Source organism: Pseudonaja textilis, chromosome 2, assembly GCF_049901715.1.
Source record: "Pseudonaja textilis isolate UNSWEBS1 chromosome 2, rPseTex1.2, whole genome shotgun sequence".
Classification (NCBI taxonomy): domain Eukaryota; kingdom Metazoa; phylum Chordata; class Lepidosauria; order Squamata; family Elapidae; genus Pseudonaja; species Pseudonaja textilis.
Genome location: NC_141991.1, coordinates 253,546,245 through 253,561,521, shown reverse-complemented (window position 1 = coordinate 253,561,521; position 15,277 = coordinate 253,546,245). Strand labels below are relative to the sequence as shown.

The following is a 15,277-nucleotide window of genomic DNA, read 5'->3' as shown; positions in this document are numbered from 1 at the left end:
CCTCCTCCTCCTCCTCCTCCTCCTCCTCCTCCTTTCTCCACTCCACACACTCACTTAATTGTTTCTCATTCCTTCTCATTTTCTCTCATTCTTTCTCTCTCATTCTCTTTCTATTTCTCATTCTCTCTCTCTCTCTTATTCTCTCTTTCTCTCTCATTCCCTTTCTCCTTCATTCTCTCTCTCTCTCTCATTCTTTTTCTCTCTCTCTTTCATTCTCTCATGTTCTCTCTCTCCTCTCTCTGCTTCACATTCTTTCTCATTCTCATTTTTTTTCTCTTTCTCTCTTTCTCATTGGGTCATGAAACGTCTACAAGAAAACCACCAAGCTCAGAGAGCACCAAGGACCTCAAAGAGCTTCCTCCTCCTCCTCCCTCTTTCCCAGCACTGATGATGTTCCCTAGTTGGGTCATGAAACGTCTACAAGAAAACCACCAAGCTCAGAGAGCACCAAGGACCCCTCATGTCAGTCTTGATCTACAACTATTCTCCTTTATTTTAAAGAAGAGATTAGACAACCATTTGTCTGAAGTATATAAGGTCTCTCCTGCTTGATCAGGGGGTTCGACTAGACAACCTCTAAGGCCCCTTCCAACTCTATTATTCTGTATTCTGTGCAATATAGATTACTTTTCATCTTAAGTGTCTCTCTTTGGGCAAAATTCTCCTAGTGAATCTTTGTTCTCTTTCCTGTTCATAAATGAAGAATATCTGTAAAGCTAAAGACAATTCAACCTGTTAACAAAAACAACCATTTGCACATTTGCGGATTCACACCATCCACGGCTGTATAGTGTGACTGTGCATGCCCACAAACACACAAGCCAACACATTTTATTACCCTGCTCTTGCAAGAATTGTTCTGAATGCCAGCTGTTTTTTGTTTGTTTGTTTCATAAGAAGCCAAAGGGGCCTGCCTGAGTGTGCCACATTTTTTTTTTTAATATCCACCCGAAATTACATTTCAGCCTCTTTGAGGACCAAACCTTTAAAATTCAATTTTGTATCGATATAATTAGTTAAGGAAAAGGAAAAGTGAAGGAGCACAAAAAAGGGGAGTGCCATTTGATTATGCTTCTCCAAGCAAGTAGACCCCAGCGTCAATCTTCCTGCAACGGGACCAATAGAAATATTAACTTCTGCTTCCAGAGGAAATGAAATAAATTTTCTCGAAGGCCACCTTAGCCCTGCTGGATGAAAAATGTGTGTGTGTGTGTGTGTGTGTGTGTGTGAAGATGTATGATCAGAGATTTTGAAATGAAATCTACAATGGATTCCTAAGTGCAGAGAAATGACCTCAAAAATGTGTCTGTCTGTCTGTCTGTCTATCTATCTATCTATCCATCCATCCATCTATCTCTTTCTTTCTATCTCTTTCTTTCTATCATCTCTCTCCCTCTCTTCCTCTATCCACCATCCCTCTCTTTTATCTGCCCGCCTGCCTGCCTGCCTGCCTGCCTGCCTGCCTGCCTGCCTGCCTGCCTGCCTATCTATCTATCTATCTATCTATCTATCTATCTATCTATCTATCTATCTATCTATCTATCTATCTATCTGGAAGAAGATGTATGATTAGAAGTTTTGAAATGAAATCTTCAGTGGATTCCTAAGTGCAGAGACATGAATTCAAAAAATGTCTGTCTGTCTGTCTGTCTGTCTGTCTGTCTGTCTGTCTCTCTCTCTCTCTTTCTATCTCTTTCTTTCTATCTATCATCTCTCTCTCCCTCTCTTCCTCTATCCATCATCCCTCTCTTTTATCTATCTATCTATCTATCTATCTATCTATCTATCTATCTATCTATCTATCTATCTATCTATCTATCTATCTATCTATCTATCTATCTATCTATCTATCTATCCATCCACCCACCCACCCACCCACCCACCTATCTCCCCATCACTCTGCTAAACACCTAACTTCCACAGCCCTCTCTTACTTCTAAAGATATTTACTTACGTATTAGGGCTGTATTGCTATTATCCTGGTGGCACAGTTGTTAGAGTGCAGTATTGTAGGCTAATTCTGACAACTGCTAGTAGTTCAGTGCTGATGGGCTCAAGGTTGACTCAGCCTTCCATCCTTCTGAGGTGAGTAAAATGAGGACCCAGATTGTTGGGGGCAAGAGGCTGACTCTATAAACTGCTTAGAGAGGACTATAAAGCACTGTGAAGCAGTATATAAGTCTAAGGGCTGCTGCTATTGCTATCCTTCTCACCTTTCCTACTATCTTCTCCTTCTCCTGATAAATCTTATGATTTATCACTTGTTCTTTGTCTCTTATGACTAATGACGATATCTTATGATTTATGATCTATGACCTACCACTTTGTGGTTTGCATATACACGAAAAGCATCTGCACCACAGACAAATTCCCCGGGTGTTCAATCACGCTTGGCCAAGAAAGAATTCTGTTTCTATTTCTATATGAACAAATATTACCAAAATACAAAATATAATATGGTTTCCTTTTCCACATGTTGGATGGAACCAGTTTGTTGTTATTAGCTTATGAATGGAATGGAATGGAATAGAATAGAATAGAATAGAATAGAATAGAATAGAATAGAATAGAATAACAGAGTTGGAAGGGACCTTGGAGGTCTTCTAGTCCAACCCCCTGCTTAGGCAGGAAACAGACAGAATATATCCATGAATTGGAATAGAGCATGGTAACAAGGTCAGCCAATGAATAGGCATACCCTATGAGGACTGTTTGAAAACTGAAACTAGAAGTAGCCTAGGCATGGCTTTATGTTAAGCTCTGCAGCTCTGAAGCTATATTAAGCTCTGAGTCTGTCTATTGAAAATAAAACTGCTTCTCTCTTCTGCTGTGCGTCTTGCTTGCCTGCTGAACTAAGGTGAAACTGATGTCGGTTTCTGAGCTCCTGAGTCGCTGTTCTGCTCTGAACCTGTAACATGTCTGCTTCCATTTGAGTTTACTCCATACTGGAGAAATCTACAACTGGTATTGTAAAATTTACTTGATGTGTTTATAAAGAAGTTAAATGAAGCCTCAGCCATCTCTGTGTATTTTTCTGGTGCTGAATTTACGCTGCAATACTCTGAACAAAATGGTTGTCCAATCTCTTTCTAAAAAACATATGTGTAAAGCTGAACCCTGTAAATTTGCACTCGTGGTTAATCACCCATGACAACAGAAGGAGAATGCTCAGAAAAAAGGAAGTAGAGAAGAACTGGTTGACAACATGATGATATCTCTGGTGCTGATAAGCCATCAGGAAGTTGTGTAAGATGTTGCACAGCCCTATCCTCCTCCTCCTCCCTTGACCTATATCACTCTAGCCAGTGTTGAGTAAGCTTTAGTTTGGAAATTTAATAATTCAAAAGGAGCACTTTGGACTCCATTCAAAAGTAGTCAAAAATGAGTAGCATTTATGATTTTTCTAAGCAGTCTTCTACTACTACTACTTCTATCAATTAGAATAGAGCTGGAAGGAACCTTGGAGGTCCTCTAGTCCAACCCCCCCTGCTCAAGCAGGAGATCCTATTCCATTTCAGATCAATGGCTGTCTAGTTCTTGAAAACCTCCAGTGATGGAGCACCCACAGCCTCTGGAGACAAGCCATTGCTCTATTAATTAACAGAATAACAGAGCTGGAAGGGACTTTGGAGGTCCTCTAGTCCAACCCCTTGCTCAAGCAGGAGTCCTTGTACCCTATCAGACAAGTAGCTGTCCAATGTTTTCTTCAAAACCTCCAGTGATGAAGCACCCAGAACTTCTGAAGGTAAGTCGATAGAGATTCTGAGTCATCCAAGTTGTGGTTCTCCCAAGGTCATTTCCCTCACCCACAAAAGTCTCCTAAAGCTTTCTGGGTTTTTTTTTGGAAGACGTTTCGCTTCCCATCCAGGAAGCTTCTTCAGCTCTGAGTCAGCTCTGAGTTATCTTGTGTGTTTTGTGACCCCATCAGTTGTTGCATATGGTTATTTCTTGCAGATCTTCCAATGTGCCATGGTTGCTACTTTGTTATGCTGTTGTTTGTAGTCAGTCTGTATGATCCTGCGGCAACTAACTAGGTAATCCACTGCTTTCTCAGCTTCTCTGCAGAAATAGCATTTTCTATCTGTTCTTGTCTTTTCAGTTCTTCTTATTCTTATTATTTCTTTACATAGAAATAAAAAAATAATGAGCCTTCAGGAATTTTTGTCAAGTCATTGAGCATTTTTTTTTTGAAAGATGTGATGATCTGGTTCAGAATATGGGTATCTGAACCGAACAATGAAATAAATATGATCTGCATTTATCTGATTAGCATATTCAACAGTCTTACCCTGACTTATCCATGACAATAACTGTGAGAGGGATAATGGGAGTCCTGGGGGACAATAACTTAAATATGAGCCAGCTGTGGGGTGCAGCAGCCAAAAAAGCCAACACAATCCTAGACTGCATTAACCGAGGGATAGAATCCAGATCACGTGAAGTTCTAACACTGCTTTATAAAACCTTAATAAGACCACACTTGGAATACTGCATCCAGTTTTGTCACCACAATATATAAAAAAAGATGTTGAGAATCTGGAAAGGATGCAAAGAGGAGAACCAAGAGGGAATGGAGCCCAAAGGCAGGAGGAGAAACCATGGATGTAAACTAATCAAGGAGAGAAGCAACCTAGAACTAAGAAGAAATTTCCTGACAGTGAGAACAATTAATCAGTGGAACGACTTGCCTCTAGAAGTTGTCGGTGCTCCATCACTGGAGACTTCCAAACAGAGACTGGACAATCATTTATCTGAAATGATACAGGGTCTCCTGCTCAAGCAAGGGGTTGGCTAGAAGACCTCCAAGGTCCCTTTGAATTCTATAATTCTATGTTTTTTGATTTGGGATGATTTGGCTAGAAGCAAGCAAGTAGTTAAGTAAGTCAAGATAAAAAATAAAGTCCCTTGAGAAGTGGGCGAATATTCTTCATTGATTCAGGTTGATTGGCCATACTGAGCCGATGGATCAATGTGATCCATCAAAGCAAAGGATTTGGATGCTTTATATCCATTTGTCTGAGTGAGGCCCAATTGACTCTTGTCTTACTTGAAGTTTTGCTCCGGATTGATTCAAAGGTCTGAATAGAATCAATTTTCCGAATTGCATCTGAGCGGGATTCAAGCAGACATATCAAATATGACCCAATACTGGTCCTCTGGCTTTTGATTGCTCGTGTGTGTGTGTGTAAGGGGGGAGAGGGGAGAGAGAGAGAGAGAGAGAGAGAGAGAGAGAGAGAGAGAGAGAGAGAGAGAGAGAAAGAAAGAAAGAAGAAAGAAAGAAAGAAAGAAAGAAAGAAAGAAAGAAGAAAGAAAGAAAGAAAGAAGAGAGCGACATAGAAACAAGAAACTTTATCCTCTGTATACAACAGCAGCATTTTGAGAAGAGTGTTTCACTGAGTTCCTCCTGTGTATCAACCAGTTTGGACATGGAAGCATTAACGACATAGGCCGAAACTTTTGATTCCTTGATGCTCTTTGATCTTGTTGTCTTGTTGCTTGACTGAACTAGGTAATATCATCAGTGCTCCTAGCTGGGAAACTGTAAGAAACCTAGATCAAGCTAAGGGCAAAAACCCTAGAGCCATGGTGGCACAGTAGTTAAAATGCAGTATTGCAGGCTAACTCCGCCAATTGCCAGCAGTTTGATCCTGACCGGCTCAAGATTGACTCAGCTTTCCATCCTTCCGAGGTTGGTAAGATGAAGACTCAGATTGTTGGGGGCAAGAGGCTGACTTATTAGTGCTATAAAGCTCTATGAAGCAGTGTGTAAGTCCTATCGAAAGTGCTGGACAATTCCTGGAAACTTGGCGCAAATCAGCCATCAACAGGCACATACAGATAAACAACATCTACATACTATTCAAAGGAGACAATCACCAACTCAAAAAAGAAAGCAGAAAGACCGAGAAAAACCCACACATCCTTTTCAGCAATCAACATCCAGATAGGCAGAGGTTAATACCATAAGAAATACTAGACCAACAGTCAAGCAATAAACAACGCTCCAACCAAGGAACTATCAACTCAGACAAACAAATATCAAACAACAGCCTAATCAAGGAACCACCAAGAACATTCCCACCAATAGTAGCAGGGTAAGCTGCTTGTATATAAACAGAGAGTAAACCCCCTCCCTGCTAGAATTGATGATGTTACCTAGTTGGGTCATAAAACATCTGCAATTGTGGATAAAAAACAATTGTGGATCAGAAAGACAAAAAGGTCTGGATAATGGAGACAGCAGAAGAGAAGAGAAGGAGCTGAAGAAAATCACAAAATACAAAGACTTGCAAATAGAAATAGAATGACCGTGGAAAAAGTTAGCAAAGGTAGCACAAATAGTAACAGACACCTATCCCAAAACAAATGAAGAACCATTTGAGTAGCTACAGCATTGACAAATTCTCTATTAGTCTCTATTAGAAGAGGAGAGGAGAGGAGAGGAGAGGAGAGGAGAGAAGAGAAGAGAAGAGAAGAGAAGAGAAGAGAAGAGAAGAGAAGAGAAGAGAAGAGAAGAGAAGAGAAGAGAAGAGAAGAGAAGAGAATGGGACCTTGGAGGTCTTTTAGTCCAGCCCCTGGCTCAAGTAGGAGATCCTATACCATTTCAAACAAGTGACTGTCCAATATCTCTTTAAAAACCTCTAATGATGAAGAACCCACAGCTTCTGGTGGCAAGCTGTTTCACTGGTCAATTGTCCTCACTGTTAAGATATTTCTCCTTAATTCCAGGTTGCTTCTCTCCTTGATTAGTTCCCATCCATTGTTTTTTGTCCTGCCTTCAAGTACTTTGGAAAATTGATTGACTCCTACTTCTTTGTGGCAGCCTTTCAAATCCTGGAAGGCTGCTATCATGTCCCCCCTAGTCCTTCTTTTCTCTAGACTGGCCATACCCAAATCCTGCAACCGTTCTTCATGTGTTTTAAGTCTCCAGAACTTTGATTGTTTTAGTTGCTCTTCTCTGCACTTTCCCCATAATCTAAACATCTTTTTTTTGTAGCACGGTGATCTCAACATCTTTTTTTTGTAGCACAGTGACCAAAATTGCTTGCAGTATTCCAGGTGTGGCCTTACTAGGGTTTTATAAAGCGGTATTAATACTTCCCGTGATCAATATCCTGCAGCAACCCTAACTGAACAATCGAGAGGCATCGTCAACTCGAATTGTTGCTCAGATTAGCACGTTGTTAAAGGCAATTCTGATAAATAAACCATGATTACTCAGAAGCCAGAAGTTCTCTCCAGCATATTCAGTGCCCTGTTTCTCATCAAAATGAACAATCTGGTGGTTGGGCGAGTTTGAAAGGGGATGTCTCTAATTACAAGGGAAGCTTTACCAGTGGAATCAATTTAATGTTGCCTCTGATGATTCTTGAAACAACCGAACGCTGATAATCAGGATGCCGTGTTAATCCTTCCGATCGATGGGCACGGGGTTGCTGAAGAGCCCTTTGTTCTTCTTGAAAAACGAACATCAGAAAAGAATTAACCAAGCTCCTTCCTTGTTGTCGTCGTTGAATTCCAGGCCTGGTGGAGGTAGGAGACTGACATCCACGAAGAAACGAGATTGTGATTCTCAAATCCCACGTCATGTTCTCATTTCTTTATTTAAGAAAATGTATACAGCTGCCCAACTCATTCACGGACACTCTGGGTGCCTTACAAAGATGAAACCGCAATAACCCCCCCAATAAAGGTCCACACACCTTACACACACACACACACACACACACACACACACACACACACACCAGTGACAACAATCACAAGACTCCACTCCTTAGCACTGATGGTGTTACCTAGTTTGGATAATGAACATCTGCAAGTAAACAACCAAGTTCAGAGAGTACCAGGACACCACAGGTGTTGTTGTTGTTTCTTCTTCTTCTTCTTCTTCTTCTTCTTCTTCTTCTTCTTCTTCTTCTTCTTCTTCTTCTTCTTCTTCTTCTTCTTCTTCTTCTTCTTCTTCTTCTTCTTCTTCTTCTTCTTCTTCTTCTTCTTCTTCTTCTTCTTCCTCCTCCTCCTCCTCCTCCTCCTCCTCCTCGTCCTTCTCTTTCTCCTTCTCCTTCTCCTTCTCCTCCTTCCTCTTCCCTTTTCCCCTCTCCTATCCTTCTCCCACTCCCTCTCTTCCCTCCTTCTCCTTCCCCTTCTCCTTTCCCTCCTATCCTTCCCCTTCTGCTCCTCGCCCTTCTTCTTTCCCTCTCCCTCCTTTCCTTCTCCTTCTCCTCCTTCCCCTACTTTCCCTCTCCCCCCTTTCCTTCTCCTTTTCCTTCCCCTCCCTCTCCTTCTCCTTCCCCTTCCCCTTCTCCTTTCCCTCTCCCTCCTATCCTTCTCCTCCTCTTCCTTTCATCACTCTTATTCTATTCTATTCTTTCTCTCCACAAATCACAGTGGTCTTCCTCTTCCTCATCCCAAAGCCCATTCCCTTCCAGTGCTGATGATATTACCTAGTTGGGTCATGAAACATCTGCAAGAAGAACAGCTAAGCTCAGAGACCACCAAGGCCCCTACAGTTCGACCCTGAGCTACAACTCTTCTTTTCTATCAGTAAAACATCCTATTCTTGGCAACCCCAAAGAATTGTAAAACAGGTGATGGCGGGGGAAACGGAAGTTGGATTTTGGAAATGGAAGTTGGATTTTCCCCACCCCTGCTCCCCCCATTTCAAAGGACCAATCACACACAATGTTCATTCCTTAAAGCAGGACGTTATGACAAAATGTATTTCCATTATTTATCCAGAATTCAGGTGAATATGTCTTTTTTTTCTCAGAACTCCAGGGATTATTATTAGTATTTTTTTTTTTACAAAAACAGCAGTATCTAAAAATATTTTGAACGTTGGTTCGCATCAACCAACAATTGATGGAGGTTCATAGTTCATGATGACAGCCCTCCTTCTCTTCCTTTTCCCCCTTTGACATTAAGACGTGCATTTTAATTGAACAGATGTTGTGTCCTGAGATTTTTAATAGCCAGTGACAGCTCAAGGGAGCATTTAAGGTAAAGGGTAGAGCCTCTTCCAACTTCCATGACCAATCACAGAAATAGGAAGGTCCTTTGAGAGGCAGGTATGAGGTTGCTTGAATTAAAAACTGAGGTTAAACAAGGATTTTTTTTTTAAAAAAAAAAGCTTCCGTAAGGGTACCGAAAAAGGTCATGATTTTATGTGCTGGAAATGAATTCACATATGCAGCTCCTAATGAAGAAGACTCTTCAAATGGCACATATTGCTCTGCGTTTCAACTTAAATCGTTCTGTGAAGGATTTAGAAATGAGAAGTATAAGGCAAATATCACACCGAGTTCCAGGCTGTCCTTTTCTTTCGCCTCCAAGTGCTGCAGAAGCCAATCAGATTTGGCTGCAAGAGAAATTATACTGAAGTCTAAGCCAACTCAACTTTGTCCATTTCCATGTGTGAGGAAGAGGAGGAGGGAGAGGAGGACTGTTAGGTCCTTGGTGCTCTCTGAGCTTGGTGATTTCTTTTTTGCAGGCATTTCATGACCCAACTAGGTAACATTGTCAGTGCTAGAAGGGAGGAGGAGGAGGAGGGGAAGGAGAAGAAAGATGGGAGGGGGAGGAGCAGAAGGGGAGAGAGAAGAGAAGGAGGAAGAAGGAGAAGGATGGGAGAGAGGAGAAGGAGGGGGAGGAGTGGAGAGAAAAGAGGAGAAGGAAAAGGAGGAGGAGGAGAAGAGAAGGAAAAGGAGGAGGAGAAGGAGGAAGAGAAGGATGAGAGAGGAGGAGCAGGAGGAGGAGCAAGAAGACTCAAAAAGTCTTGGATATATTCAATTTACTTGCTGCCTTGAATTATTTGGAAAAATAATAACGGTGGTATATAAATCAATAAAACTAACAAGCAATGAAAAATTCATTGTTGAAGGGACAATGCATCTTCTCAAAGCATTCTGTTCTCCCCTTACTACAAACACGTGGCTGCTCATGGGTCAGGATTTGCTCGCTTGAATTGGCTTTACTGATGCACATTGCAGGAAAATTTTATAGATCAACAACTAACAGTTATCAGGCAAATGTTTCAGCTACAGATCAATATAAAAGGGTATTTGTAGCTCAGGGTCCTTGGTGCTCTCTGAGCCTGGTTGTTTCCTGGCAGACGTTTTATGACCCAACTGGGTAACATCATCAGTACTGGAAGAGAGTGGGGTTTGCAAGAAGGAGGAAGAGAGACAGAGGAGGAGGAGAGAGGAAGAAGAAGAGCAAGCAGGGGAATTGTGGGGTCCTTGATGCTCTCTGAGCCTGGTTGTTTCCTGGCAGATGTTTCATAACCCAACTAGGCAACATCATCAGTCTGTCAACTCATAAAATATTTCTATGGTCTTTTTAGCATTGCCAACAGAAAGGGAGGGAGAGCAATGTGGCAGCTTGCAAACCGAAAGTGCATTCCATAAATGTTTTCAAAGATAGTAGCTAGACGAGCGAAATTTCTGTCGTGCAAAATTCTAACTGGAGATCATGATTCTTGGCTATGGATGTGTCCCATTGGAGAATGTAAATTATGATATATCCAGGGGGTGAGGGGGAAAACCAGGGTCAAGCGTGACATGAATTATGAGTCTCAGAGTCGGCTACACCCAGGCAGTGCAGGATGTGTTAACTCCCAATAAATCCTTTTGAAGTTTTGGAAGTATGGCTTGAGACTTATGATTTTAATGGGGGTAATTGCTGGAATCTGAACACAGAGGTAGAAAGGAGTGGAGTTCTAGCATGTTCTAGTCCCACTTCCTTCTAGCCATGATGATGTTCCCTAGTTGGGTCATGAAACATCTGCTAGAAAACAACCAAGCTCAGAGACCACCAGCTAAGTTCATTTCACATTTTTAACACTTTATGCTGTATTCCCTCCCTAACTGGTTTTCACCCTCCCATTTTCAACTTCCCTTGGACTCATTAGACTAATGATGAGATCTTCAGACCTTGCTGGAACAATCGGAGAAAGAGCATAATTTTATCAACATCCAATTTGTAGGCGTGTGTACAAAGACACCAATTTCTGGAAAGGAAGCATCTGTCTCTCTGGGTGACTTCACACATTCTGCAGTCACAAACCCGGGTTTTCCGCGGAGTGTGCAATTAAGAGAGACCAATCAGGCAGCTTTCACAGATATAGCTGAAGTGCAAGTATTTTTATTTAGAAGTACGTGTCTCTGGTCTTGAGGGGAATTATTTTCTACCACATCGGCTCCAAAGTGCAGCCGAAGCAAAGCTAATTCTATTTTTTTCCCTTCTTCCTTCTCTCCCGCCTCCACATAAAGTCTTCTATACATTATTTTTCCAACAAGTTTTATTCAGTTTGATTGTTTGACACGTGATTTCTGAGCAGGGGGTGGGATTCAACTGGTATAACAAATACTTTGATGAGCATGCACTTCGCGCGTGTGCAGCGTTAGAAAAGCACTGCTTTTTAAGCTCTAATACTTACCACGTTTCCTCAAAAATAAGACCCTATTTTATTTTATTTTTTTGCCACCAAAAAAGGCACCGGGTCTTATTTTGGGGGGATGTCATCCACTGACTAACCTCACTTGCATGCACTACCCCTGGCCTCCTTTTCACTGTCAGCGGCCTCCAGGAACTACTTCTGCAGCCGGAAAGGCCTCTGCAGAGGATAACAGAGCTTGGATCGATCCTGAGGTTTGTTACCAGCTCCAGAAGCCTTCAGGAAAGCCTTGCCAGCCTTGCCAGATGCAGGAGAAATGAGCTGTCAAGGCAGGTGTTGGGATGTGCAAGGCCTGGTTGCAATTGCCAGGGCATACATGTAAAAATCAAGCTAGGACTTACTTTCAGGATAGGTTGTATTTTCGGGGAAACCGGGAAAACTTCTGCTGTACTCCTGGTGCGTAAATCAACTGAGGCATGACAATCTGTTGTGCCACGCAAATCAACTGAGCTGAAAACCCCAAACATAAAGAATAGAGCAGGGCTGGTGGGCAGAGTCAAATCATCACTATAACAACCGGTTCACCTCAACCAGCCCGAACCAATAGAATCCCACCCGCTACTTCCGAGCCATGTCTCTTTCCTGTCCTTCATTTGGTCTTTCTTGTAGACCAGTTTGATCTCTCCACTATTTAGCAATTCATGGTGTACTAACTTCCATGCCCTTCAGATATTCTTCCAAGAATCAAGACCAATATCTTTTTCTTAACTACTTCCAGTGTTGGAGCATTCACAACTCCTAGAGGCAAGTTGGTCCACTGATTAATTGTTCTCACTGACAGGAAATGTCTCCTTAGTTCTAAGTTGCTTCTCTCCTTGATGAGTTTCCACCCGTTGCTTTCTTGTCCTGCCTTCAGGTGCTTTGGAAAATAGCTTGACTCCCTCTTCTTTGTGACTGCCCCTGAGATATCAGAACACTGTTCTCATGTCCCACCTACCCATTCTTTTCATTAAGCTAGGCGTACCTAATTCCCACAACCATTCTTCACATGTTTTAAACCCACACCCCCAAATCATCCTTGTTGTTCTTCTCTGCACTCTTTCTAGAGTCTCAACCTCTTTTTTTACACCATGGCAACCAAAACTAAAACAATGGGTCTACTCATTCTGCATTTATCAAGGATTCTACTCTCTTACAGTTTCTCATATTCTTCTCCAGTTATGAAAAAATCTCTTCCCTTGTCTTACTCATACACTGAATATTGTTTTCCTGTCTCTCTTAATCTGCTTGTGAATTCAAGTCTTCCTTGAAATTCATAAGCATTTGGGGGCACCTTTCCCCCAAATTCCTTTTTTATTATTATTCCATTTGCATTTGTTTTCAAGCATTTTCCATCCAATATGATCCATGTCCTAAACTTTTCAATATAAGTGATGTTGAGAGTAATACCACTCTACAAAGCCTTAGTAAGACTGCACCTAGAGAACTGCATCCAGTTTTGTTCACCACAGTGTAAAAAGATGTTGAGACTCTAGAAAGAGTGCAGAGAAGAGTAACCAAGAGGATTAGGGGACTGGAGGCTAAAAAATCTGATGAACCATTGCAGGAACTGGGCATGGCTAGTCTAGTGAGGAGAAGGACCAGGGGAGAGACATGATAGCAGTCTTCCAATATTTGAGGGGCTGCCACAGAGAGGGGTCAACCTATTTTCCAAAGCACCTGTAGGCCAGAGAAGGAATAATAGTTGCAAACTGAACAAGGAGAGATTCAGCCTGGAAATAAAGAGAAATTTTCTGACAGTGAGAACAATCAACCAATGGAACAGCTTTGCCTTTAAAAGTTGTTGGAGCTTGGACTGCCATTTGTCAGAAATGGTGTAGGGTCTCCTGTTTGGATGTGAAGTTGGACTAAATGACCTACAAGGTCCCTTCCAACTCTGTTAAACTGTAATCTGATTATTATTTATGTCCAGGGCTTCAGATTCCCCATGTAGAATGGTTGACTATGAACTCTCTCACGGCTTCATAACTGATTAGGCCAAACAAAAGCAAGTCAAAACACATGTCCTCTGCTGCCCTACATGTTTCAGTTGGAATGATTATTTGGCATCCCTCTGACATGCAGGCCTCATTGTCTTTCAGTGTTGCTCTTCCCATTTAGTAGCCGATCAAGAGAAGGGACATGGTGGCTCAGTGGCTAAAACGCTGAGCTTGATGATCAGAAAGTTCGGTGGCAGTTCAGTGGTTTGAATCCCAAGCGCCACCTAATGGAGTGAGCTCCCATTACTTGTCCCAGCTTCTGCCAACCTAGCGGTTCAAAAGCACGTTAAAAATCCAAGTAGAAAAATAGGGACCCCTTTGGTGGGAAGGGAACAGAGTTCCGTGCGCCTTCAGCATCTAGTCATGCCAGTCACATGACCACGGAGACATCTTCGGACAGTGCTGGCTCTGCGGCTTTGTAATGGAGATGAGCACCGCCCCCGAGAGCTGGAAATGACTGGCATGTATGTGTGAGGGGAACCTTTACCTTTACCCAATCAAGCTTCCCTCCTGAATTGAAGGCCATCCCTGAGCAACGAGGCATGAATTTAGTTCTCTTTGCAATTGGCACCTATTCATTGGTGCCGGCAAGCAAGCAAGAAGGAAAGAATTGTGATAGGGAGAAAATCACATACACACATCGACGCAGAGAATGTGGACTGCACCAGCGAAGTGTGTGAAAACTTTACACTTGCTTCTGAAGCCTGAGAAGTTACCATCAAGGAGAGGCACGGGTAGTCCTCAACTCACAGCCACAAATTGAGCCCAATATATCCATCGCCAACCAAGACAGTTGTTAAATGGTGGTTGTGCTGGATTTTATTACCTTTTTGCCATAGCTGTTCAGGGAATCATTGCACCTGTTATGTTAACCAAGTCATTAATTGAAACTGGCTTCCCCTACTGGCTTTGTCCCTCAATCACTCTCAACTGAGAGCAAACCCCACTCCCTTGGAGCACTGATAATGTTACCTAGTTGGGTAGTGAAGCATCTGCAAGAAAACCATCAACCTCACAGAGCTCAAGGATACCATAGTCATCATTGTCCTCCTCCTCCTTTTCCTCCTCCTCCTTTCCACAAATCCCACTCCCTTCTAACATTAATGATATTACCTAGTTGGGTAATAATACATCTGCAAGAAAGTATTATTCTGCAGGCTCAGAGGAGCATCAAGGACTCCGCAGTTGAATGCATTATTCTGCAGGCTTAGAGAGCATTGAGGACCCCACAGTTCTCCTTCTCCTTCTTTTCCTTCTCCTCCACCTCCACCTCTCGACAAACTCTCCTTCCTTCTAGCACTGTGGTGTTACCTAGTTGGGTAATGAAACATCTGCATGAAAACAACCATGCTCAGCAATCACCAAGGACCTCACTGTTCTCCTTCTCCTCCTCCTTCTTGTTTTCCTCCTCCTTCCCTACCCTGCCTTTCAGCACTGATGATGTTACCTAGTTGGGTCATGAAACATCTGCAAAAACACAACCAAGCTCAGAGAGCACCAAGGACCCCTAATATTCATTTGCTAATGTCGATTGTGTATGGAAGAGAGATGTTGGACTAGGGTTGAGTCAAGCCTCCCATTCATGTTTGAGGAACACATGTTTAATAGGTAGTATATAGAGATAGAGATAGAGATAGAAAGAGAGAGAGAGAGAGAGATGTATGCTATTCAGCTTTGTTCAGGTATTTTCCCACGTCATTATAGTTGTGCTTTTAAAGTTGTAGCAACATTTCGGCAGAATCTCATCTGCCATCATCAGGCTTCTGTATTGTGTTCATCTGTGAGTCAGACTTTTACAGTGGTTTCAGTTTTAAATTTGGGGCTAGCCTACTGCTGTGCCAGAATG

General features: G+C 42.3%; 2 protein-coding genes across 21 annotated transcripts in view; one reads left to right on the top strand and one right to left on the bottom strand.

Moving 5' to 3' along the window:
- Positions 1–1,906, top strand: part of LOC148127457 (uncharacterized) — a 163,506-nt gene extending 161,600 nt beyond the window's left edge. The window contains exon 6 of the mRNA XM_087928646.1: positions 1,726–1,906. Coding sequence (XP_087784772.1) covers positions 1,726–1,906 — 181 coding nt within the window. The remainder of the gene's footprint in view (positions 1–1,725) is intronic.
- The window catches only part of CELF4 (CUGBP Elav-like family member 4), an 801,906-nt gene that overhangs the window by 542,924 nt on the left and 243,705 nt on the right, over positions 1–15,277 (bottom strand). The gene's annotated exons all lie outside the window — the stretch shown is intronic.